General features: G+C 42.7%; 1 protein-coding gene across 2 annotated transcripts in view; it reads right to left on the minus strand.

The window, feature by feature from the left end:
• SLC8A3 (solute carrier family 8 member A3) overlaps positions 1-26,770 on the minus strand; it is a 161,968-nt gene that overhangs the window by 5,765 nt on the left and 129,433 nt on the right. The window contains exons 2-5 of one of the 2 annotated variants that reach the window (XM_006167950.2): positions 12,690-12,793; positions 7,104-7,121; positions 2,878-3,002; positions 1,995-2,094 (exon numbers count right to left, since the gene is read on the minus strand). In XM_006167950.2, coding sequence (XP_006168012.1) covers positions 1,995-2,094; positions 2,878-3,002; positions 7,104-7,121; positions 12,690-12,793 — 347 coding nt within the window. The remainder of the gene's footprint in view (positions 1-1,994; positions 2,095-2,877; positions 3,003-7,103; positions 7,122-12,689; positions 12,794-26,770) is intronic. The other variant, XM_006167951.2, reaches the window with a different exon arrangement.

The following is a 26,770-nucleotide window of genomic DNA, read 5'->3' on the forward strand; positions in this document are numbered from 1 at the left end:
AATGCAAAAAAAAAAAAAAAAAGAGTGGATAAATAAATAAATAATTCAAAAAGAAAAAAAAAAGTCAAGTCTAACCCACATGGCAGGCATCATGGCCAGGAGAGGACTCCAGCTCTCTTCTGGGTAGGTGCTAAAGGCCAGAACATGGGCATCAGAAAACACTTGGGAAATGGGAAACAGGTTGGATTTCCTCATTGGCCAATTTGAATGCAGGGCACCCAGGGACAGTGGGAGAGAGAGGGAAAAGGAACAAAGAAAAGAAGAAAGAGATTAAGAGATCAGTGGGCAAACAGAAGAGAGATCAAGCAATGGAGGAACAAAAAGAAGATACAACAGGTTGTATTTAGTTGCCTAGGTAAAGAAAAGCAATATCGGCTCTGTGGGCCCACTCTTTTTTTGGAGAGGTTTTTTTTTTTGTTTTGTTTTGTTTTTTGCTATAGGGCGCGTGCGCTCGCCAGACAGACAGAGAGAGATAGAGAGACAGAAAGCGAGAAATCACCCCCCAGGGGGGATGGCCACGCCGCAATCCCTTCTCCTCCATTCTCCTCTCGGGATCTTGGGCACGCACGCACACGCACCCGGCGTAAGCCACCGGGTCTGGGATGTGAACCGCGGTCGACTATGTGGGAGTCCAGCGACATAGCCATTACGCTAACTGCTGGTCTGTGGGCCCACTCTTCACTGGATGACAGTGGGGTCTCTTTTGAACATTTTGACTTGACTGTTGTAATCACCATCATGGTTCTGTTCATTATTCATCCCAGAGGGTGGCTATCATTTCAGATCACATGGGTATACCAGAAGGCTAATATCATCCTCCAAATATCCCATGGGACATAGAGGGGATGGGCCCTGTTGTCCTTGCCAGGAAGCATGGACATATTGCCTATTCAGCAGTCCAGCAGGAGAGGATGTGCAGAGGCATGCTGGCACCTTGTCAAAGGCAACCTCTGCAATGTTTTGGCATAACTAGTAGTAGAAGCTGGGTTTTGGAAGAGCAGGAGCCATGACACCTGGGTTCCAATTCTAGCTTTGCTATAAAGAAAATCTGTAACCTGGAGTGAGTTATCTCTTGTTTCTGAACCTCAGTTCCTTCATTTATTAGGGGAGTAGGGGCGATTATGTGGCCTACATTCCGTTTATTGTCTCTTGAGGGGCACAGTCAGGTCATGGGATGATGGGAAGATGAGAGGATGTGAAGCTGGCGATGTGGAAAGTGGGACGACTACAGCAAACCTCTCTTCCTGGCTGTACTTTTGCTCTGGCTCTGGGGCCTTGGGGATATGACCCTGTGGGTTGCCATAACAACAAAGTTTCAAGGCCAGTAGTGCTCGGCAGTACAATGAAGTCTCAGTGGTGCTGAGAGGCCAGAGGGGGTGGTTGGGGGACTCTTCCCATCCCTATTCCAATATACCTGTAGGCCTCTGGGATTCCAGATTGTACTGTGGGTCACTACAGAGGAACCAGTCAGTAAATACTGAAAAAGAGGTGTGGAATCATCTGGATAGAGGTTTGTCAGAGAACATTTTACAATGGTTTGTCAGAGAGGTTTGTCAGAGAGCATTTTACATTTTACAAAATACAAAGCATTTTGCAGACTCCTGACCCTCATATCTCAATACCAGAATTGCCCCTTATTGTAAAGAAAAATGTGAAAAAGGAATGATGGAAACCAGAATCTATTGAATTTGTTTTTGTACCTGGCTCTGTACATTTCCACCTTTATGATGAAAGTAGCAATAGTTTCCTTTGTAGATGAGAACATTGAGGTCAGAGAGTATACTTGTCCCAGTTTACCTAGTACATCAAGAAACCAGAGCTAGCCCTACTCTTGGGGTTACCCCATGATTCTTTTCCAAGTTACCCAGTATGATAGGTGAACACCTTGGACTAGAACTAGGAAGACCAGGTACACAGGTTATTGATGTGGCTGAGCTCTTCCTTCTCAGGTGTGGCCTGCTTCCCCCAGGTCTTCAGCATGAGACCCTTCTTACCTGCACTGACAGTGATCGCCTCCATGAACTGGTCCCTCCAGGAATGGGTCCCAACAACCAGGGCCAGGTTTGTCTTCTTGATCAGTTTGTCCACTGTAGACTGTCAGGGAGAGAGAAACTTGGAACCATGAGGTTAGAATGCTCAGAACAATGAGGAGTCTGGTGCTTCAGAGGAATGAGAGCTGCCCTGCAATCCAGGAGGTTCTGAAAGTTATGCATGCACTAATGGCCTTGGGTGGTATCTTCTGGGACAATTCTTCTATTTCCCATTTCTTTGTCTTCTGACACTGGATGTTTAGAGTAAGGAAATAGAGAATAATGATAAAGTTGTCAAGGGACCAGCAGTTAGTGTAATGGCTATATCTCTGGACTCCCATGTAGTTGACCATGGTTCAAGTCCCGGACCCAGTGGCTTAAACTCATGCCGGGCACATGTGCATGCATGCCCAAGATCCTGAGAGGAGAAAGGCGGAGAAGGGATTGAGGAGTGGCCATCCCCCTGGGGGGGTGGGCAGTGATTTCTTGCTTTCTGTCTCTCTGTCTCTCTCTGTGATGTCAATAAGTCTTGGCCTGTAGTGGTGAGTTTTAGTATCTTTGTTTAAAAAAAAAAATAGAGTTTGACAATAGTGATAACCCAGCTAGGAGTTTCTAGCCCATTTATCCCATACCCTATATTATGTTTCCTCACAATATTCCCAGCATACAAATGGCCAGTATTATTTGTTTGATTTTACAAGTGGGGAAATCAAGACCCAGGATGGAGAAATGATTTACTCAGTTTCAACTTCACACATTCAGTGGTGAAACTGGAATAAGACCCCAGGTTTTCCACCTCCCACTTCAATGAATCTATCATTTGATTAGACCTCACTGATGACCTGACCTTGAACTCATAGGACTCTTCAATGATGACCTCTAGTTTGGGGTGTTCACCCAACACTGGCTTTCCCATTTCTGCTATCCTCTTGGCCTCCTCTTCCTCCACAGTCAGCTTCCTGTCAGTTACCTCTGCAACAAAACAAAATCAGACTAGCTTTAGCACCTTTGCCGTTCCCTGGAAGTCTATAGCTCAGAGTATTAGATGTGGGCACTGAGTACACAGCAAATAGCTCTCAGGAATGGGGACCTTGTGTATTGTTTAGCGTCTCTGTCTATAAAGTGTGGAACACTTTATGACCACTGGACCATAACAGGGTTCCTTTAAGCCTGGGATTTCTTATTTTGTTTTATACCTGGGTGGGCACCCTGACCCAAAGACCTTCTAAGAATTAGTACCAAGTAAAGTTCCCAAGTCATTCAGTGAGATGGTGGGGTGCTTGGAGAAAAACGTATCAAATCTCTTGACCTTTACCAATTTTAAAATTAGTGGGCCTGTTTGTTTAACTTCTTCAGTAAGTTCTTAGGTGTAAGGAAGCACATTTATTAAAAGAGAATGTCTACTGGTTCACATTAACATCTATTTCCAACACCATTGGCATTATCCCCTCTATAAAGGTGAAAGGGGAGATGTTTCCAGGAGTATCTGTATTTCATATAAGGGGATATTATCCTCACAATGACAGACTTGGAAGATTTCCCAAAAAAACTTCATGATGTTCCAATGGAAGATCCCCAGGATTTCTATACAAATCAGGCACATTTCTTCTGGAACACAAACATTTGCTCAAACACAAAATGAAATAAAGCTCTTCCTTTACTTTCTTCTGAGGCACTCTGTGTCCCCGGGCATCTTGACTCATTTACCAATGGTCCCTTTGCACGTTGAACAGTTAGAATTTTTTTCCGCTTCAGCTGGTGAGTCCATCTTAAGACCACTTCACCATGAAGACATGTTTTTTGGATTAGAGTGAAATAGAGATTGAATCTTTTTATTCCCCTTTGATTAGAAAATTGCTCTTGGCAGCCTGTTTCTTTCAGAGCTCATTTAAACATCTTCCCATCCAAGTCCACATTCTCACATGCAATTAATTCTTTTATTCGGCTCCTTAATTGCTTTCATTCCACACAGTAAACCTCCCAGGGGAATCCTCTAGTCCTCAGATAATCTCAAGGACAAAATGGGTCAGAGGCCAAGAAGGTCTTCTTTTCTCTCTAGCTGGAGAATTACTGAAGCGAGAGGAGGAATGAGACTCATGCTCTTGTGATTGCAAGGCAAGGAATTCACTGAAAAGACTATCAGCCAAGGGGCATTTTTTACCAAGCAGAAAGCCTTGAATTTTATTCAGTTTTATTTAAGGATGTTTTCAGTTGGGCTCTGTAAAAATGGTATGAGAGTATGCAGAGGATTCCTGAGCTGTTTTACTTCATTTTTTCTGGCACCAAACACAAAAGATCATCTCCAAATACAGAGGAGCTGTCCGTGGTGCTGTCCTCTCTCTCATGTTGGTGGCCACTTTTGGAAACCATTTTTTTCTCAAGGATCTACGGCCTTCTTCAATATTTTCATGTCAGTAAACACCACCCTCTAGCAGCCTTTCATGGCCTTCTGAAATATTTTCAAGTCAGTAAACACCACCCTCTAGCAGCCTTTCATTTAATTAATTAAATCTGAATCTCTGATTAGTTCATTTTGAAGAGAAATATGGGTACATCTAGGGTTCTAGCTATGAGGCTCGCAATCCTAGAAAACAGACTGCAAGACTCTAGCTATGAGGGAGGCTCGCAATCCTAGAAAACAGACTGCAAGCCACTGCAGAAAACAACCCTTGGGAAAATACATGTAGCATTCCTTAGTAGAATGGGCACATTTTCTTTTAATTGCTGGTGTTGGCACCATGTCACAATGCTTAGCTAAGCAGTAACACTATTATTCCACTCCTCCCTCCGCAATCCCCCCATGTCATAAATTACATGTGCCACAAGAACTTTATGAACATAACGAGTCCTCCAGTGGCATATAAATGCACCTGTCTAACCACTTGTCTGGCTATCAATCTAGCACTATATACGTCTGGCAGGATACTGATCTAACTCCTGACCTGTCCGCCCCTGTGGTGACAGTCAGTTTGTCCATCTGACTTTATGCAAAAATTCGTTTGACAAATAACCAATCCCTAATTGTGGATCTCCCACTGCCTGCAGAGGCACTCTGTATATATCTGTTAATTGACTGATGCACATGCCTTTAAATCAGATGTGATTTAGTGTCTTGGTTTGGCAACAATTCCTGCCCTTTTCTATTTTTGTAATGGTCATTTCTTTAAATTCAAATTAAATGAACTTCTTGAGAGAATGATAAGTCTCTAACTTAAAAGGCCATAGTGATTCTGATCACGTGTGAATGTGCCTCCTTAGAATTTCAAGAGAATAAATTATGGGTGATCTTGATATTCAGATTTACTAAACAAACTCCCAGTTCTAGAAATAGGCATAGAAAGAGCAGGGAGGAGAGAGAGAGCGGGAATATGAAAAGAATGGAGCATTGAACAAATATTGGGAGAACAAAGACCTTGCCAGGCCAGACAAGAATAGGTTACTGTAAATGATCTGCAGGCATCCTCAGAAAGAAGTAGGGTGATAGAGACAGCCTCTCCACGGTCTTGAGCCTGGTGAGGAAGCTCAAAACGAGCGTATTTACTCTCTGTCTTTCACCACAATGTTTTGTTAATCATGTTTGCCTGTCCACCCAGGAACAGGCCTTGTTAATCATGTTTGCCTGTCCACCCAGGAAAATTAGAATAAGGATTTAAGATTGCCAGTGAATTTAAGGTCTAGTCAAGAGCTCCTAAATTAAAAGTTTACAGATTGGAAAAGATACTCTTTTCTCTCCTTTAGCTTCTATTTGGTACTTGCAAGTATATTTAAAGTATAAAGAAGTTTTTAATTAAATCATAATATTTGTTGTATATGTGCATGTGTGGGGGGATAGAAACAAGAGTTGGAACAAAGAAATCTAAATACCTTCTCAGACAAGAGGATGAGTGAAGTGTAGAAGAAAGACATACTGCTATAAAATAAATAACTTGGAAGAAGAGTGGGGAATACAGGACTGGGGGTAGCCTTTTTCCTGTTAATATAAAAAGGAAAATAAGAAGTCAAGAATGTTGGAGTATTTTTTTTTTCATGAAAGGGAAATATAAGAGCTATCTACATTTTTCAAAGACACTAAGGGGGCAAATCCGTACCAGGTACACTGCCCTTTCCCAAACCCAAACTGTAGCCTGTAGGTGACTTTGAATGCCAGTGAATTCTATAAGATGTTTTGCTTCTTAAATGACCTGAAATTCTTTTCAATGTTCAAAGAACTGATAAAATGTAAAATTTCCTTTTAAAATATATTAGAACTGTCTGGTATAGCCCACTTTGCCTGTACCAAGAGTTAGAGCATGACTGGATCATTGGAAAAGCTTTTTAAACTATCTGCTCACTAAGTTGGATGTTTATGATTAGTTTCTTCTCCAGCAAGCATAATCTCCAAGTAAGTGTATGTCATACACAAAATCTAGATTCTGTATGTGAATATCTTAGAAATAAATTCTCTAAGCTTTATATTTCTAGCTAGAACACTGCCTCTACTCCCATAACATAGTAATTCTTCTTGTTCATGGAACATGTAACTTTAAAGAGCAGTGACAAATGAACCAAAATTCTAACAATGTAGGTCTTAGTTCTAATGAGATGAAAGATCTCCAGGATTGGTAAAATACCAGGTTCTTTAAAAATTGTTTTTCATGTTCTTACAGCAGCTCTTGATTATTTTTCCCTGGATTCCTTGGGATCAAAGCATTTTCTTTCAAATCCCATCATAAACCTATTAGGAGATTCCATCTCTGATTCCTACCCTTTCTTCCCCATGACATGAGATGGCAGATGAATTAAGACTCAAAGAAATCTATGACCCACCATCTCCTTGGTAAGTCTAATTTCTCTTCCTGGTCTCAGAAAGGTCAGCTATACCTTTTGCCACATCTACTGACAGAAATGATGTTCAAGGAATTATCTACTTTCTTCACAATTACTTTTGTGGGGAAATAAATCTCCTAGTCTTTGGGAGAACTTGTCAGATTAACATGAGTATGTAGTTCCTACCAAATAAATCCAAAGACTTTGGTCTTAACCAAATAATGGCACTGGCAAGAAGTGGAAAAGAGGGGGCAAGATACCTCTTACCTGGAGACAACAGGAGCGCTGATTGCAAATGGATACCAGACAAGGGGAAGAAAGAAAAGGAAAGAACATTAAGGTCCCATCTTTAAAGTATCCCCAGGCTTTGTGGTTGCTTGCAGCTGAAGGAAAGCAGTGAGCTCAGTAGGTGACAGCTCAGCAGCCACATGCGAAAAGCAGCATCTGGAGCATGCGCAGCAGCAGCAAGAGATGTGAGCAGCTGGAGAGGCTGCTGAGCAGAGCCCAGAGCCATAAAGTTAGGAGAGAATTTCCCCCAGGCCTTCCATGCAACCCTATGGGCCAGGGATAGAGGAACGAGGATGAGGGAACCAAGTAGCATAGAAGAGACCAAGTCAGTCTCTCATGATCTTCAGGGTATCAGGTTGGCACATCCATTCTGAAAAGGAGTGAGAATTCACTTACTATGAAAACTGGGTAGGTTGTAACCCTGCCAGAAAAGCTAGCTTACCAATGGCAAATATGACCATAAGCTTGAATGGTAGCTCAGGTGGCTAGTAGTGTGCAAGAGTAGGACACTGCCTTTTCCTATGTCATCTATCCCCTACGACATAATCAAATTGTGCTCAGCTTTCCAGCCCCCCATGTTTCCACAGTCATGGTGGTTTCCAAGCCACTATGTTGGCCAGAATTTTGATTTCCACTAAAAAACAACTGAGTGAAAAGGTAAGTCTTGTAGATCATTTTCCTTGAATTGTTTGTGTTTTTATAGATATAGCACAGAAATTGGAACCATGGATTCCTACCATTTTGTATGACTTCTGTCTGCAAAGTCCCTGCAAGAACTCAGTAAACATTTGTTGTTTGCTGCCTATTCTGCCTTTCCATAGATCCTATGTGTTGCATGTTTGAGTTGGAGTCTTTTTTGTTCCAGAAAGGGCTGGCTAAATCAGAAACAAGATATTCTGTAACAGATAGACTCTCATACCAATTGCTATGTGTTCATGGGAGACAAATGAAAGGTTCCTATGTGGATTGGGAAACTGGTTAGACATAGCCAATATAGTTTGTCCCTACCCTCTCTTAAAATTCAGGTCCAAAAATAATGCAAATCCTTGTGATACATCACATTTTCATCTTGATGGTATGTTAGTACAACCCCTTACTCCTTGGCTTTTATCAGATAAAGGTCTTGAAACACCTTGCCACACAGTCTGGGTGTAGCTGGTGACTGATGGAGACTGCTGAGGAAGGACTGTGTGTTTGTGCATGGTAATGGTGGTGGGGGGGCATCTATGAGTTGTTTCTTTGAAGAATTTCTAAAAATGCAAATCTATGATCCATTATCCTATATTCACAGCCACTGAAGACATGTGAATCCTGAATCTTCATGGTATATAAACAGGGCAAACAGAAGTTGACTTTTTCCTCTATTTCTAGAATTTCAAAGGGCAATGGATCAATGGATCTCTTTACCTATTCTGCCTTTCCATAGATCCTATGTGTTGCATGTTTGAGTTGGAGTCTTTTTTGTTCCAGAAAGGGCTGGCTAAATCAGAAACAAGATATTCTGTAACAGATAGACTCTCATACCAATTGCTATGTGTTCATGGGAGACAAATGAAAGGTTCCTATGTGGATTGGGAAACTGGTTAGACATAGCCAATATAGTTTGTCCCTACCCTCTCTTAAAATTCAGGTCCAAAAATAATGCAAATCCTTGTGATACAATCACATTTTCTCTTGATGGTATGTTAGTACAACCCCTTACTCCTTGGCTTTTTATCAGATAAAGGTCTTGAAACACCTTGCCACACAGTCTGGGTGTAGCTGGTGACTGATGGAGACTGCTGAGGAAGGACTGTGTGTTTGTGCATGGTAATGGTGGTGGGGGGGTATCTATGAGTTGTTTCTTTGAAGAATTTCTAAAAATGCAAATCTATGATCCATTATCCTATATTCACAGCCACTGAAGACATGTGAATCCTGAATCTTCATGGTATATAAACAGGGCAAACAGAAGTTGACTTTTTCCTCTATTTCTAGAATTTCAAAGGGCAATGGATCAATGGATCTCTTTACCACATTGAGTCAGATAGGTAGGTAGATAGCAAGAGAGCTTGTTAAGTCTGCACTTTCCATGGGTCTGCATGGAAAAGTCCCTTTGGCCCCTTCAATATCCAATGGAGACCAGAGATCCCAACATATCAATGTCCCTAGGCAGAAGAGACAAAGACAGCTCTTCCAAAAAGGTGTTTGATGGCCTGGTTTTCACTCAGATATCCCTTCTAACACTTGGGACACATCTGCCTAGAGCAGTAGAAAGGCCTGAAGTTGGCTGTAATTGCATTACTCTGGTCACTGTCTCCGTGAATTCAAGACTTTCTACTTGGCAGTTATAGACTGGTCAGCGAGATCCAGGTAGGCCAACTTTGAGTGACATAATACCTCGAGGGTGTTTTTCCTGCTGCTGCTTATGGGAGAAGCTGGCGCTGAACTATGCCCGGTATTGATCTCCAGGGTCAGGTGAGCAACATTTATCTCTTTTCAGACACTTCAGGCACAAGCAGGAAAGTATACAGCTCTGAGTAATTACGAAGCATCTGGGCAGCTTGTCAGGGCGAGTCCACAGGTATAGAAAGATGGGGAACAAACAGGCCCCATTCATGGGAAAGATGGCTTTCCTTTCCCACCTGAGCCTTCCGATGTCCAGGTTCATGCCCCAAAGCCCTTCTGCTCAGTGTTGCTCTCAGAAGTCCACTTCTTGACTCCAGGGCTTACTCCACCCTAGGTAAATTGTTTCCTATTCACTTCCCCCTTTCTTCCTCTCCCAACTTGTCCAGAGCTTTCTTTTTATCTCACCTCTGAAGTCTGTTTTGTTTGCTGAGAACAGAGCCTCTTATTTCAAATTCAGTCCTTTTTTTTTTTAAATGCAATTGTCATTTTGACCATGCAGAGACTGTGTTGTTCTGAATGTCTAAGACTTTCCCATGCAGTAGTGATAATGAAAAACAATTTCCACTGTACCGTCTCTCACTCTGTGAACAGCAGGGAATACTAGAAATCACAATGGGTTTTCACTTGATTCTAAGTCTAGATCATCATGTTTTTTGAACTTTCACCTTAAGATCTGATGTCAAAATATGAGAAGAAATGAAGGAACTGAAATTCAACCCTATAGACAATAGAAAAGGAGTCTGGAAAATTGACACATTTCTTATTGACAACTTCATCATGGCAACTTGATCATTGGGAAGATCTGAGTTCATATTACACAGATAGCTTGATGAAATTCTTGCTTTCTCACACATTCCATCTCCCAGAACTAGGAACTATCAGAGGTTTTCTGACATTTCCGTGAACAAAGAATCCAATGCAAAAAGAGAAGGTGTCCTCAAGTGGAGGAATAGCCATAGGTTGTTACATTTAGCCAGGTCTCTTGAAGAATATAAGGCTTATATTAAGCCATTCTCTATTTTGTTGATAGGAATTTTTAGGGGAGGCAGAAAAAAGCCCCAGTACTGTCAAATAAAGGCATGTACAGACTTCTAATCCCTTTCTCTTACCTGGATCTACTGCCCTCTTTCCAGCTACCCTGTAGTATACCTTTTTCTGCTTCTATTTGCACCTAAGTAGTGGGGACTGTGTAAATGGATAAAGCTGGATTACAATATCCTTGGCATCCATTGCTTCCAACCAGACATGGAGATGTGGAATAAATGTACAAAGGAGGTGGGAATGAGGCAGAACAGGCGCTGAGACAACTTCTGAGAATATTCTTGGTGGCAGGTGTATCTTCCAACTGGAAGATTGGCAGGAATACAATGTGGGAAGCAACAAAGTCAAGACGTTTTCTTTCTTCAGGTCCATCTCATTTGGTGGCTAAGAAGAAGATAAGCAATGAAAGATGTAGAGGGCTTTTGACCTTTGAGTACCAGGTATGTCCAAAGCAGTACAGGCACTGAACTGGTCAATTTTGCAGACAGAATCCCCAGCAGACAATTGAGAACTGACCAGTAATATAGGTGTGAGAGGAGGACCTGTAGAGGAGAGGTTGGGAGTGTTGCAAATCTCTGCTGAATCTCTTAGAGCTGTCCTTGAAGTGAAAGGTTTTATGTTGCTCGTTGTCATGTGAATATGAAGTAATTGCAAGATGATCACCCTTTTTTTACAAAAAGGTAGATTCTACTGCTGCTTCTCTATAAGGTTCTCAGCAGTATACCTCTCTTGCATGGATGTGTGAATGTCCTCTTGATATTTTACAAGAGCACTCTTACTCATCCCACATCTATGCCTCCAACACTTTCAAAGTAGTAGCTTCCATTGATTTTCTTCAAAGGAAGAAATCTTCCCTGACATCTGCCTTGGTTACAACATAATCAGCTCCTCAGGGATGAGACCCTAGCAAATATTCTGAGATGTATGTCCTAAGGAAAGAAGGAGATGAGCCATTTCTCTGGTACTGGGTGACGGTTATCTTGGGATCTAGGTGATATGCTCCCTTGAAGATGCCAAGCCAAGGTGGGCATCTGTGAATCATCCAACACCTGTGTCTCAGAGATCAGCTCCAATGACAGTATTTAGAATTCCTTCTGTTGGAAAATCTACAAGTCAGTACTTCAGGACTGTGTGATGTCAGTCCTTTGCCAGGGCCCACTGGCTAGGAGAATGTTCACATCTGGAGTTACTTCCTTCTTTTTGAAGACTCTACTTTCTGCTTTAGAGTTTACATTATCCCCAAGTAGCCTAAATAAGGTACTCTTCCTCGGGCTAGGAACAGGGGTAGAATAGGATAGGGTAGGGTACTAAGGAGAGGAAGAACAGCTCAGGACTGCAGATTGCATGACTACCTCAAAAGCCAGCTCTCTCAGAGAGCTCTCAGAGCCATGGCCTTTGACAATTGGTGCACCTTTCCATGCCACAGTCTGCCCAACTGTGAAGTAGCCAGATAGTACACTTACCTCCAGGAAGGGCAGAGGGGCCTATGGGCCACCCTGCAAGTGAATAACCTGTCAAGCATTCGATGGAAGTTGGGGAGTGCAGCAGAAAACTGTCAAAGCATCATTGCAACATGGGCCCCAACCCCCATCCCAGACCCTCCCACATTTAATCCAGGTTAGAGAGTGAGGGTGGCAAGGAAAGAAGGCAGGGGAGGGCACAGTCATGCATTGCATCACAATCTTTTCTTTTTCTTCTCCTCCCCACCCACCAAAGAGTTTTCAAGTTTATAGGTTGTAGGGTGCATGTAAAAGTTGGAGTGGGGTGCGGGAAGGGCAGAGTGCAGAGGATGGTGTCAATTGGACAACTGGATAAGTGTAGCAAAACACAGAAGTAACTCATTAGGGTAATGAGGAGTTGAGGCTGCAGTGCTGCCCAGAAGGGGGGGGGGGAAGGAGGAATTTGGAAATTAAGTTAAAGCTAAGAAGGCAGAGATGACACCGAAACAGAGTGAGAGCGAGAATACAGGAGGGAAAAGAATAAATAAGTCCATTGGTCAAAAGGAAAAAGGAGGAGAAGGGAAGAAAAGGGGAGAGGGAAAAATGAGTTGCTTTTCCATTTTAGTTGTTTTTCAGTTTGTTTAAATTTTTTCTTTCTTTCTTTTTGCTGTTGTTTTGTTTTTAAAGAATCTCACACCTGATATTCCACGTTCCATCCATTTCGGTTCACCAAGGGCAATGAAGAAATTCTCTTGCCTTTCGTATTCCTCCTCATCTACTATTTTAACCCTTACGGTTTTCCTGTAGGGACAACAAGAGAGAGAGTGTGTCGACTGGGTCGGTAGGTTGGTTGGTCACCTGGAGCACAGTCTTTAAAATCATCCCCCATCACTCTTGGCACATGCAGCCCGGTCCCGCCACAGTGGCTTTTGACAGGACTTTGGTGGATTGTGTTGTTCTCATATAAAAAATGGCCTTGGATTTTTTTTTTCCTCCTTGGTCATTGTTGTTCTTATGGGTGAGAGGGAAAGGAAACCAGGAGGTCAGGAAGGGAATGGGAAGGAAGAAGGAGGGTGATGGTGGGGAGGAGTCATTTCAGATCCTGCGATGGTTAGTAGAAAGTGAGTTGGGCAGTGCATTCCATTGGGTGTCACATGGTAACAGGGACAACAGGTAAACTACTGGCCCATTGGGAATGATCCAGGGCCCTTCCACACTGGAAACTAAATCTATCAATAAAACCCAGGACTTGTGTCTTTGCTATGTCTATACCCAATTCTCATGGGCACCCCATAAAGACAATTTGAAAAGACATATTATGAGGAAGGGAAATCAGAGAGAGAGAGGGGGGAGGGAAGAAGGGAAGGTGGAATTCTATGACTTTTCCCATTCTTTATCTAATAGGGAGCATCAGTGGTGGTAACGAAACTAAATATGTATTGACCACAATGTGATATAAAAATCCTTTTCTATTTGTAGCTGATACACTCCTAGAAAAAGTCTGAAGAAAGTGATGCAAATCATCAAATTCTAAATTGCATTTGAATGCCTATCATATAGGGTAGTATGTTCCAAGGCTGGTTCCTAAATACTGATCATTATGGATGCAGCGTACCAGGTAGTGGAAGTTTCTGCTCATTTCTGGGTGTCTCAATGAAGCAGAGTGTCTTTTAAAAACAAATCACTTGAGGTAGCAAAGTTTCCTTGAAAATGACTCTGCTGCAAAGACTGGCTGGAAGCTGGGTCAGGCCCATTGTCAGACAGAGGGGCCGCTGTGTGAGCCTGGCTCTTCCTGTGTGGCTTCTCCTGGTCCTTCGCAGAACCACAGTGGTGGTCCATGATCCCATTGGTGAATCGGAATTGTTATTTTCTGCTAGGCTTTTTTTGACCTGAGACTTGAATGTTCTCTGAAGGACAAAGAGGTGTTAATAAATGATAGCCTAAATACCTCCTAGGGTCCTTTGCTGTTCCTACTATATTCCGAAGACATACTCAGTTCTGCTACCTGTAAAGTAGCAGATTGATGTACAGTACTTGCTGTCCACTTGTGGTATGTTTGTATATGTGTGTGTGTGTGTGTCTTACAAGTACACTTTCTGTCACCTTTTGGTTACTTTTTTTTTTTTTTTTCCATAGGGTGCCTGCGCTCGCCAGAAAGATAGAGACAGAGAGACAGAAAGCGAGAAATCACCCCCCGGGGGGATGGCCATGCCACAATCCCTTCTCCTCTATTCTTCTCTCAGGATCTTGGGCACACACGCGCATGCACCCAGCGTGAGTTTTAAATCACCAGGTCCGAGACTCAAACTGTGGTCAACTACATGGGAGTCCAGCGACATAGCCATTACGCTAACTGTCCGTGTCCCTGGTTACTTTTTTTTTTTTTTTTTAACCTTTTCATTCTTACTCAGTGGACAAAAATGTGAACCTGTTTTTTTGCTGCAAGGACTCTGCTGTAGAATGGGAATGAGGTGCTCTGTAGCTATGGGCCTGACCTGAAGGGGCATGATTGACAGGTTGTCTGAGGAAGAAACACTGCCCCCAATGCTGGCTGTGCCTTCCTCCACAGTGCGGTCTAGGTAAGGATTTCCTGATATGCCCACTGGAGCCCATGGAACATAAGAAGTCATTTAAGTTCAAGGCAAAGGCTCCATCTACTCTGAGACACTCCAAGGACTTTTGGGGGGAAGCTTTCTCTCAAGTCAGTATCCTTTCTCCCACTCTCTCAATTCTCTGCCTCAATATCTAGAAGTTCTTAGAGAAAGTAGAACAGGGAGGTAGGTCTTTGACTGAGACTTAGAACTCAGATCTGTACTTTCAGCTCAATCAGAGTCCGAGAGAGAAATAAGCCTTGATAGTGGGGACATGGCAGATTAACAGATGGTGCTTGAGGCCTGCTTCAGTGAGTGGAATGAACCATGATCCAAATACATTGATTCTCAACTTCCTGGAACTATAACTTAGCCCTGAGAAGAACTGCCTCCTGGAAATCTGTACTGAGAGTCTATTTCCCATGCCCTCCTGCCTAGCACGGTGTTATGTGATCATTTTCTAAGTCATTCAGGAGAAGCTAAGATCCTCATATCTGATACTTTTAGGGGTCTGGCTAGTTCTCTCTCTCTCTTTCCATTCTCATTTCCTCATCTACTAAAAATCACCACTGGTCCTGAGCATCCCTTTGTGGATACCATGTGACAGGCTGGCAGGTGTTAGGACAGAACTGGGAGCAAAGAGAGGAGAGTGGAGAGGGAGAAGTGAAAAGAGCAAAAGAGAGAGTAGAAGAATTGGGAAAAATGAACAGAGAGGGAGAAGACAGGAGGAGAAGGAGACAGATGGATTAGAGAAAGAAAGAAGCAGAAGAGGAGAGAAGAGCGTTCATGTTAGTTTGGAGGACAGGGTACTACACCTTTCTGAAAACTCATATCCACCATGCGGGGGCCCATCATCTCAATGAAGTAATTCTTGTTTTTCTCATACGCCTCATCATCAATTACCTTGATGTGAATTGTTTTGCTGTGGATGGAAAAATAAGTATCATAAGCAAGGAGCAGAGTGGGAGGAAAGCCAGCCAGGAGAAGAAATAGGAAGAGAAGGAAATAGTGAAGAGGTCTGGAAAGGTCCAAGTTTGCCCCCATGTCACACAGAGCAGAGTGGCTACCCTGGGCTCCTCCTGGGCTTCATGTGGCTTCATGGTGTGATCATACTCCAATACTAGAAAGAGCTCAGGCTTGATAGCCAAAAGCTCTGGGTTCTAATCCTGGATATGCTGTGTTATATGAGACAAATGATTTAACTACTATACAAACAGAATGAATAATGCTTACACCATACAAGGGCAGTTGTGGGAACAGTGATATTATACAGTCATGCCTCACTTAAAGACAGGGACACAATTAGAGAAATGTATTTGCAGGTGAACTTGTCTTTGAGCAAATATTGTAGGGTGTATTTACCCAGCCCTAGGTACTATTGCCTACTCCACACTAGGCTTATGCTCTACAGTATACTCTTATGGGACCCCAGTCATATATGTAGTCTATGGTTGACTGAAACATCATTCTGTGGCACATGGCTGTCACCTTTTGGTTACTTATTTTGGTTACTTATTTATAGGTACATGGCTGTACATATAAAGGCTTGGGCATAAGGCCTCTTGTAATCTTTATTTCCTTATTCCCTTTGTTTTTGGGACAAGGAAGAATTTTTTGACTATCAACTAATGTTGATCCAAAAGGTTTGTATTATATAAACATCAGAAAGGGGAGAGAGATTGGCCTGTGGGAATCTTGCCTGGAAAGAAGAGAATTCCTCCCTTTCCGTAGGACAGTAACTATCACGGGGGAGCCAGGGATGCTGTTTGACCTAGGTCACACATTCTGGTAATCCACAGCAGGCTTCAGAAACTACCCACTAGCTCTACATAAGAGTCAATAGTCATAGGGATACATTGGCTGGGTCCCATGAACTCTAGGGTGCTCTGGATTGGATTAGTTTCTGAGTCCCACAACGATCTTGTGTTTGGTACAATTACACTGCTTTTTTTTTAATGTTAAAAGTTGCTATTTTATTCATGGAAACATTTAAAAATATGAACCAGTTTGGGGGCTGCAAGTGATGCTCTGCGAAGCTGACCTACATGGGAACGTTACCAGTTCACATCTGAAGACTTCCAGGACACACATGTGCTCATGATCCAGGGTGGCTGGTGGTGGGATGGATGGTGGTGTCAAGACCCTGTCCAGTGTGCTGTATCTCTTGCTCACTCTTTGTCTCTCTCACACATGGAATAAGTAAATTCAGACAAAAATGTCTAAAAATACAAATCAATTTTAGTAACCTGTTTCACATTTCATTATTTTTGCTTCTAGTTTCTTACTAAGAGTTTTATGGGCCAGCTAAGTAGAGTGCTGGTTAAGGAAGTTGGAGCCTACATGGCTGACTCCACAGTTTGAGTCCCAGACTGGCAGCTTGAAAAATCACACCAGGCACGTGTACATACATGCCCCAAATCCCGAGAGAATGGAGGATAAAGGATTAGGATATAGGAAGAAGGGTGTGGTCATCTCTTTCTCTTTCTCTCTCTCTGACCAGTGCATGTACCCTACAGCAAAACAAAATAAAACAAAACAGAAAACAGAGATAGACTTGGGCCTTTCTGAATTGCTGCTTAATGAAGGGACATTCCAGGACCAGACCCCAGTTAAGAGATTCGAACCTTTCCTGGAGAGTGTGAGGCATTGATAGACTGAAGTGAGCATGAAGCTAAGTCTCCCCTAGCAATGGAGATGAAGAAACTGAGCATAAACCCTAGACTGCTGTCATGGGCGTGCACCCTTTCCAATTCTGCTGTCCCAAGGCCTGGACTTTGTTGAGGAGATGGGGGCCTTCAGCTCTTCCCTTTACTCTTTTTTTTTTAATCTTTATTTATTTATTATTTATTTTAATCTGACCAGAGAGGGAGAGAGAGAGAGAGAGAGAGAGAGAGAGGGAGGGAGAGAGAAAGAGAGAAAGCAAGCACCCAGGTCCTGGACTCAAACCATGGTTGACCATGTGGGAGCCCAGCACCCTTAACCACCACACCTCCTGCTGCCTTCCCCTTCACTCTTTTTTGTAAAGTTGGAATATCTTTCCATCTAACTTGGGACAACCTGTCTGCTCTACTGAGTGTTCCCAAGTCACCATTAGAGCTTGGATGTCTATAGAGCCTCCATGGTCTATACCAGGGATCCTGCAGAATCAGCTCTGGGTTGAACACCCCTGAAGAGAAGTCACAGCAGTTACTAATATTTTCCAATCCCTGCCAGCCCACCACTTACACAGAGATCCCAAACTGTCATCACATGCCATCACCACGCTCCCTCCCCCAGTCACCTGGCTAACCACTATAGAAAATATAACCAACCTCTGTGAGTCCACAGGTAATAGAGACTGATGACCGACCAAGGTTAAAACCCCATCTCCACTCTCACTACCTGGGAGACTTTGGGAAACTTGCTAAATCTCCCCAAGTCTCTTGTGTAAAATGGAATAATAATACCTACCCTACAGTTTTCTTAAATGAGATAATGCATGAGAGGCAACTGGCAGGATGTGTGCTCCTTAGTAAGTGTTTAACAAATTACAACCATTATTACTGAGAGTAATAACAACCCCAGTTTGGCAGCTTAAGAGTAATGTATAAGGGAATCTTATCATCTCTAGCCATTAAGTCAAGAAATCAGGAAAAATCAATAAATAGAGCTGATGACCCAAGAGGTGATACAGACTGGAAATAGAAGTCAGGTCAAGAAAGGTTTGAGTAAAACAGGATGATAGATACCAAATGGGTCATTAGAGGGGCTTGGACTATTAAGAATCATAACAGAGAGCCACTTTCATATTCTCTTGAAATACGGCCTGTGCCCACGGCAGCAACAAGCTCTGGTCTGGACAGACCACTTGTTATACAACATAGCATGGCTTGGTCTTATTTTGATTTTTAGTGAACAGATAAACAGAAAAAGAGATGCCATCAACATCTTAGATAAGGACAAGAGAAAAGAGGACATTCACCATAGCAAGAGAAATTGGGGTTAGCTAGCTGGAACTACCAGTTGGAGGGAGGAAAGCCTGGAGGAGGCAGGGTGTAGGGTTTCCTCCCACTGGGATTATTCATGGGGAAGGCTTCACAGCTGTTTGGATTTAAGGTGTTACCTTGCCTGGAGGCTAGAGAAATCCCTTCCAGCTCTTGAAAACTGAGAAAATTCTCACTTCTTCTCAAGTCACAAACAAGGCCACAAGAACACTTAACTGTAGTGAGAGTCACCAGCTGGGTCTTGAGTTCCTTTCCAAAAGTCTTTCCCATTTCAGTTAATAGCAACATCATCTACCAAATTTCTGAAACCTCAAACCTGGAATCTCCTGTGATTCCTTCCTCCTCTCACCCCTCCACCCTGCCTCTAACCCTGACCCAACACATTAACTCTAACTCTTTTTCATCTGCTACCAATACCTACATTAAGGGACCAGCAGTTAAAGTAACGGCTATGTCACTGGACTCTCAGGTGGTTGACCGCTGTTCGAGTCCTGGACTCAGTGGCTTAAACTCACACCGGGTGCATGCGCGTGCATGCCCAAGATCCTGAGAGGAGAATGGAGGAGAAGGGATTGCAGTGTGGCCATCCCCTGTCAGGGGTGATTTCTCTCTTTCTGTCTCTCTCTGTCTTTCTGGGGAGTGCACACACCCTATAGCAAAAACCTCTCAAAAACAAACAAACAAAAATAAAAAACAGACCTACATCAAGACCTACATCAAAACATTGTCCCTTGGATTTCATAATGGCTCCTAAGCGATTTTCTTGTTCATGCTTTTCTTTTCCTTCTTCAGTCCCTTTCCCATATAACAGCAGGATTATCTATAAAAATGTGATCTGGTCTGTCTCTGTCACCTTATGGTTAAGGCTTCCAGATCTCACATGGCAGACTGCATGGTTCGAGTCCTGAACCCAGTAGCTTGAGAAATACACCAGCCATGCACGTGTGCATATATGCTCAAAATCGCAAAAGGAGGGAGAGAAAGATGAAAGGGATTGTGGTGGGATCATTATCCATGAGGGATGCACTCTCCTTCTCCTTCTCTTTCTGTCTCTCTGTCTCTCTCCAGTAAACACACAGTGCTCTCCAGTTAAAATACAAAAACTAAAACCCAAACATGATCCAGGTCCTATGATTAATACATCTCTGTAATTGGAAATAAACACAAACATCATAACATCCTTCCCGTGCTCTAGGGCCCAGACACACTGGACTTCTTAGTCCTTAAATCAAGCCCTTTTCCCCTTCGGGCATTCCCCTTGCTGTTCTATGCCTGAGCTTTTTTCCCAGCTCTCCTGCATCCTTTGGGTCTCTGTGTAAATGTCACCTCCTTGAAGAGGCCTTCCATGGCCATCTTCTTAGAGGATAGCCCCTCTTCCACCACGGGTCACTGTCCATCATGTTACTCTGCTCATTTCTGTCTGCATTTATCACTGCCTGATGGTAGCTAGCTTGCTTATTGGCTTCCTGTTTACAGTCTTTCTGCATCAGAGTGTGCACCCCACAAAGACAGGGAACTTGTCCGTCTGACCTGCCACTGTGCTCCAAGTGTCTGTCATAATATCTGGGCACATCACCCATCCTCAGTCATGATTTGCTGAGTGAGTAATGGTGAGTTTCTAGCATGGCTTCATGCAATGAATCTACTCTACCTTTTTGCCATAAAAATGTAAGTCATTAGGGATGAAAACATTTCCAAAAGCTAATTTGATGAAATGCCTAAAGATCCTCAGTGGCACCAAGAGACTGGAAGCCCACAACCTAGACCCTTAGTTTACTTAACCTATTACATTAGTCCACTCTACAGAAGCTCCCTCCAACAATCCAGGACCTAATTCACTATTCAGATGAGAGTTTTGAATTCCTCATCCTATTCCCAATTTCTCCTTCCAGCTCAGCATGGTTATTGAATGGTCATGGGGACAGGTTATCCTGAGCAGCTACTTTAGAGCTAGCAAAGCTCTTAAGAGTCTCCAGAGCTGCATCTGTCTCTCCTTCAGGCCTTCTGATGCAAGCAGCATTCCCACCAAGCACCTGGCTGTGCTGCTTGGAAAAGATGCTCCCAGTAGATCACCATGCAATGGCTCAGGCAGATTAGGAAACATATTTATGAGCTGCCTGGATGACCTCACAGGATGACCTGTGAGGTCATCCAGGACACCCAATTCCAAAGCAGTCCTCTGAGCCTCAGGGTACTGCAAAAGAAAAGATTCTCTTTAACTGTTGAATTCCTTTAGGGCAAAAGAGGCAAGAATTAGCATTTATTAATTATATGAATGATAAGCCATTGGAGGAGGACTCTGAATTTCACATATTTCCGGAAAGAAGGAGTCTAAGCTCATATACATGTTTTTGTTGAATTAGGTACCACGAGAAGAACTTCTCAATTCATCCTTCTTTTTGCTGTAGGTATTATTATTATTACTTCCATTTTTTTTTTGAGAGATTTTCACTGTAGGGTGCGTGCGCTCGCCAGACAGACAGAGAGAGACATAGAGACAGAAAGCGAGAAATCACCCCCCAGGGGGGGTGGTCACGCCGCAATCCCTTCTCCTCCATTCTCCTCTCAGGATCTTGGGCATGCACGCACACGCGCCCGGCATGAGTTTTAAGCCACCGGGTCCGGGACACGAACCACGGTCGACTACGTGGGAGTCCAGCGACATAGCCATTACGCTAACTGCTGGTTCCCTATTACTTCCATTTTTAAGATGAGGAAACAGATGCTCAGAGAAGCTAAGTAGCTTGCTCAGAGTTACACAGCCAGTAAGCACAGAGATAGGGTTTTCACATGTCCCTATTACCCTTATCGCTTATGTCCTGTAAGCAGGTGGGTGAGCTCTTGGAAATGAGTACCATTCCCAGCCACAGCCACAGCCACAGCCACAGCCAGGAACCGCAGAATTCTCCCATTGAAATTCAGGCAACACAGGCATGTAGTAAGTGGATCTGCTTTTACCTTACATTGTAAGTGGCTTCCTAACTCTTTGGCTACAATAATCTCTAAATACAGGCTGGGCTTATGGCTCGGTGACCTCTTCCTTCCTAATTTCTACTAAATGGCTCTTCACCATATCAAGAAGGGTTTCCTTTCATCACTTCTAAACATATCCTGCTGCTTCAGGTTGCTATTGCTCCAAAGCTTCCTGAACCTGGGGCAGCAGAACAGTGGTGGAGGAGCTCTGAGCATCTCAAACTTTAAGTGCATTTAAATCACCTGACGTCTTGTCACTGTGCAGATTCTGGTCCAGTAGATTCAGGGTGAGGCCTGAAAATCTGCATTTATTTCTTTCTTCTTCTTTTTTTTTTTTTTTTGAGAGATTTTTGCTATATGCCAAGAGTGCTCAACACAGAGACAGAAAGTAAGTGAAATCATCCCCCCCAAGGGGGATGGCCACACCACAATCCCTTCTCCTCCAGTCTTCTCTCAGGATTATGGGCATACACACACATATCCAGTGTGGGTTTCAAGCTGTCAGGTCCAGGACTCGAACCACGGTCAACCATGTGGGAGTCCAGCAACGTAACATTTACACCATCTGATGGTCCCAAGAATCTGCCTTTCTGACAAGGTATTAGGAGATACTGAGGCTGCTGGTCCATGACCCAAGACCACTTGGAGAGGTTTCTATGACGTCATTAAAAATTTACAGAGGGAAAGCAGCTTTTCACTCAGGGAATGGAGGCCTAGAATCGAAGTCTAGCATTTCAGCCAAAGGCTGGCTTAACTAGTCTGATTCAAATGCTATATTCTGAAAGGGACATTGAAGTATACTTAGAGTATGGTAAGTAGGGTGGTAAGGGGTATAGAAACCACATTTCAAATTAATTTAATAATATTTACATAGTGCTTAATTCTACCAGGCATACTTCTAAGCTTTTAACTTATATGAGAAAAGCTGGTGGAAAACTGAAAATTAAAGTACAAGTTTATTTGTAAATAAAAAAGGAAACCCATGCATTATTTTTTCATAATATGCATTTTCTATGAATTTTTTTGAAGACCCCTTATACTAAATAATGTAGTCCTCACAACAAACCTGTGAAGTAGGTATGGGCCAGGCCAGGTGCTACTTATCCTATCTCTGCACATAATATCTAATTTAATCTTCACCATAACCTGTGAGGTAGGTGCTATTTTTATACCCATATCCACAAATGAGGAACCAGAGGACCAGAAAAATTAAGAGATTAATCCAAATTCATAACTGAAAAAGTGACAGAGCTGGGATTTGAACTCAGACTTTATGAATATAAAGGCTATGTGTCTAACACAGGATCTGATATGCAGATGCAGAAGAAAGACACCTTCAGGGAGGCATGATTCTAAATGGATCTGGGCTGTCACAAGTACTACCTCAAAAGGACTAGGGTCATTCATTGGTGGGAAGTTCCAGGGAGGTGGACTTCAACCTTATCATCCACCATTACCTTAGTGAGATGAACTACCTTATAGGGAAGTGATCACCCCACTCCCAGTGGTATTGAAAAACAGCAGATGATCATGTATGAAAAAGGCCCTGGAAAGGGTTCCCGCATGCTCCATGAGGTCAAGTAGATGACCTTTCAGTGGCTACATCCAGTGCTGAACTGGTAATCCTGTTCTGTGGGGGAAAAAAAGAACCCCCTTTTGGAAGGTTTACCTTCCCTCACTAGAGTCAATTTCAAGCTATGAACCATTTAACCATCAACTTGCAAAATTCTTAAAATAGATAACAATCAATCAGCCTTTGTGAACTGGTAGGAGCTGGTTCCAGCATACAACTGATGGTGTCAGAGTTTACCAACATGTCTGAGAGAGGTTATGATGGAAAAAGTCAATTCTTATCTACTTATAAATTATTTTGTCACATGCTGTATTTTTAAAGTGGATAAATATTCGATAAAGTGAGGCATTTAATGTATTTATTCATAAAAGCCATAGGAATAAAGCCTTAAATGTTTGACTTCTGAAAGGATTATGGGTATAGGGCCAGCCAATGGCAGGCAGTACAGTGGGGTGGTTAAGACAGCTGGATCTTAAATGGCTGACTATACCAGACCCAGTGGCTTGAAAAACACAATGGACAAGTGTGTGTATGTACCCAAAATGCCACGAGGAAAATAGAGGAGGGATTGCAGGATGACCATCCCCTATGGGGTGTGATTTTTCACGTTCCCTCTCTCTCTGTTTCTTTCTCTCCAGTGAGTGCATATGCCCTGTAGCAAAAGAAAAAAAGAGATTATTGTCACAGCCAGGTACAATTTCTAAGATGTTCCATCACACATGTTTTGCCCAAATCCCTAGAACCTAGGAATATGCTGAGATATCACTCCCGTAATATTACATGATATGATATGATATGATAAGATATGATATATGATGTGTGGTATTGCACAGGTGACTTTAAAACAGGATTGTGGGGCCAGCAGGGGGTGTGGTGGTTAAGGTGCTAGACTCCAATGTGGCTGTAGGAATACTGGACCTGGTCCTCACTTTCTCCCACTCTCTCTCTCTTTAACGCAATAAATAATTTGTAAACTAAGAAAATGGCCAACTTAACTGTAGGGACCAGTCTGGAGTTGAATATTATATCCCAGAATTTAATTGGGAAGATCAAATCACAAGATTAAGTACATGAGACTGAACTGGTGAAATAGCATTTTATGACTTTTGACTAAAACATTGCTGATTTTCTTCCAGGCTTTGTTTTCTGATTTTAAGGATTTTTGTCCTGTCTTGAGCTGCTGATAGGTTCATGTACCTACTATTTTAACAGAATCTTATCCTGTTTCTTGGCTTTAAGTTTTAAGCGAAGTTCCTTAGCATTTCTTTGATTTATTAAAGTTAAAACTGCTTTTCTCGAAATTAACAGCTGAACTTGCTATCGAAAGTAGTTAGATTATTTAAGAAATTGTGTAATCAATAAAATGTGGGGGGAAAAGGAATGAAAAACAACTGTAGACACCAGAGATAGTGTGAGAAGAGGTTGGGAAAGGGCAGAGTGTCAGAAATAGGAGTTAAAAAAATACATATATACATATAAAAAATATACATATAATATATATATATACATACATATATATACACACACACATGTGTGTGTGTGTATGAAACTAGAAATGGAAAATTATTGACGATAACATGCATGATTAAGCCACTATGCAGTATATTCTGGATGGGAAACCACATTTTGTATGCTATGGTGATGCTTAGGGAATGAATCAAATGGACTAAAAAATAAAATGAATTAATTAAAAAAATGTTTCAGAGGAAGAAAAAGCTCATGGAAATACGTGTAATGGGAAAACTATGTATGAATCTCAAGAAGTTTTTGTACCAAAATGAATTCATACTTTAATTGTAAAAAAATAAAATGAAGGAAAAAGAGAGAGAAAGAAAAGCAGGGATGTTATCCAGGTAGGCCTATTCTAATCATGCAGGCCCCTAAAAGCAGAGACTTTCTCTAGCTAAGAAGAAGCCAGAATGATCTGAAGCGTGACTAGGACTCGTCACGATGTGTTTGGTTTGAAGATGGAAGGTGTCACATGAGAAAAAACATAGACACTTCTAGGTATGAAGCATGGCTCCCAGTGACAGCCAGCAAAGAATAGGAACCTCAGACTTACAGCCATAAGCAGCTGGATTCTGCCAACAATCTGGATGAGCTTGAAAGAAGATACCTCCCCAGAACTCCAAAGAAGAGCCCAATCTGGCTGATGTCTTGATTCCAGCCTGGTGTGACCCTGAACAGACCCAGTCAAGCCTGCCTAGACTTCTGGGCTACAGAACTTTGTGATAATAAATGGGTATTGCTTTAAGCCTCTATGTGTATGACAATGTGTTACACAGTAATGGACAACTGATACCAGAGGCTTATTTATTTTATGGAATCAGGAGCTGAGCCAGATGATCTCTTGGAACCCTCTTGCAGCACTTATTTTGCAGTCAGAATACTTTGTGTTGATAGGCCCTTCATGCAAAGAAGAAAAAGAAACAGTACTAGAGATAAATAATGTGGCAAGGACAGGGTGGGTGCCTTCCTCTGGCTTATGTAGCACCATGCCATGGTGCAGGTCTTGGCACGAAGAGCACTGACTGGATTTTAGCCTGCACTCAATGTCTTTTTACAGTGTACAACCTGCACCACTGTGTGCAGCAGCCCTGATGGGCAGATTCTTGCTTGGTTAACTATTCCACATATATGCCTAAACCAATGGGTTATGCGACAGGGTGAAGAAGAGAGATAAATTTCTTTTCTTTCTTTCTTTTTTAGTTTTTTTTCCCTCCCCCATAGGGCATGTGCACTTGATAGAGAGAGACAGAGAGATAGAGAGAGAAAATAAAAGTAAGAAGTCAACACCCCCCCTTCCCCCTGCCCATGGGGGATGGCTATGCTATAATTCCTTCTCCTCCATTCTCCTCTTGAGATTTTGGGCACACACACACACATGCTCAACATGATTTTTAAGCCTTCAGGTTAGGGATTTGAACCATAGTCAACCGTGTTGGAGTCCAGCACCTTAACTACACACCACCTGCTGGCCCTGAGACACAAATTTTACTGAAGAACTTTGTGCAGTTGGGAGGAATGATCAGATGTGTGGAAGGCAGAGCAGGAAAGAGGTACACGGTGGGAAGAAAGTATGTTCAGGTGTGCATGGTGGAGAATGTGCAGGATCCCTGGTGCTTTGGTGTCTATTCTGGACCCTGTTGATGAGCCCTCTGCAGATCACTGCTTCTATGCATCTACAACTGGCTGGACCTACCAGAAAAAAAAAAAAAAAAAGCATGGGCATGTGGCATCCCCTAAATAAAATGTAGGAACATTAGTTTTTACTGACAATTAATATCTGACTGTTGGGCAAGCCCACAGGTGCACGCCCACACATTTGACGACTTGATGCTCATTCTGTCTATTCTGGAATGTCCGTGCTCACAAATGAGCACCACAGCTCATGGTTGGCTCCTCTGCTCACCTAAATAGCCACTTTCCAGTGCCTGAAGAACTTGTTACCTGTGACTGGAGCTAAAAGGGCATCTGAGATAAATGTATGATTGTGAGCTAAGGCTTCGAGATATGGTCAGAGGCAAGACAGCAATAAAAATCCTAAAGGGGTTGGGGCTGGCAGGTGGCATGGTGGTTAAGGGAGCTGGACTCCCACATGGCCGACCGCGGTTCAAGTCCCGGACCTAGTGGCTTGCTTCCTTACTTATCTCTCTCT

This window comes from Tupaia chinensis, unplaced genomic scaffold, assembly GCF_000334495.1.
Source record: "Tupaia chinensis unplaced genomic scaffold, TupChi_1.0 Scaffold145367_1, whole genome shotgun sequence".
NCBI classification, from domain to species: domain Eukaryota; kingdom Metazoa; phylum Chordata; class Mammalia; order Scandentia; family Tupaiidae; genus Tupaia; species Tupaia belangeri.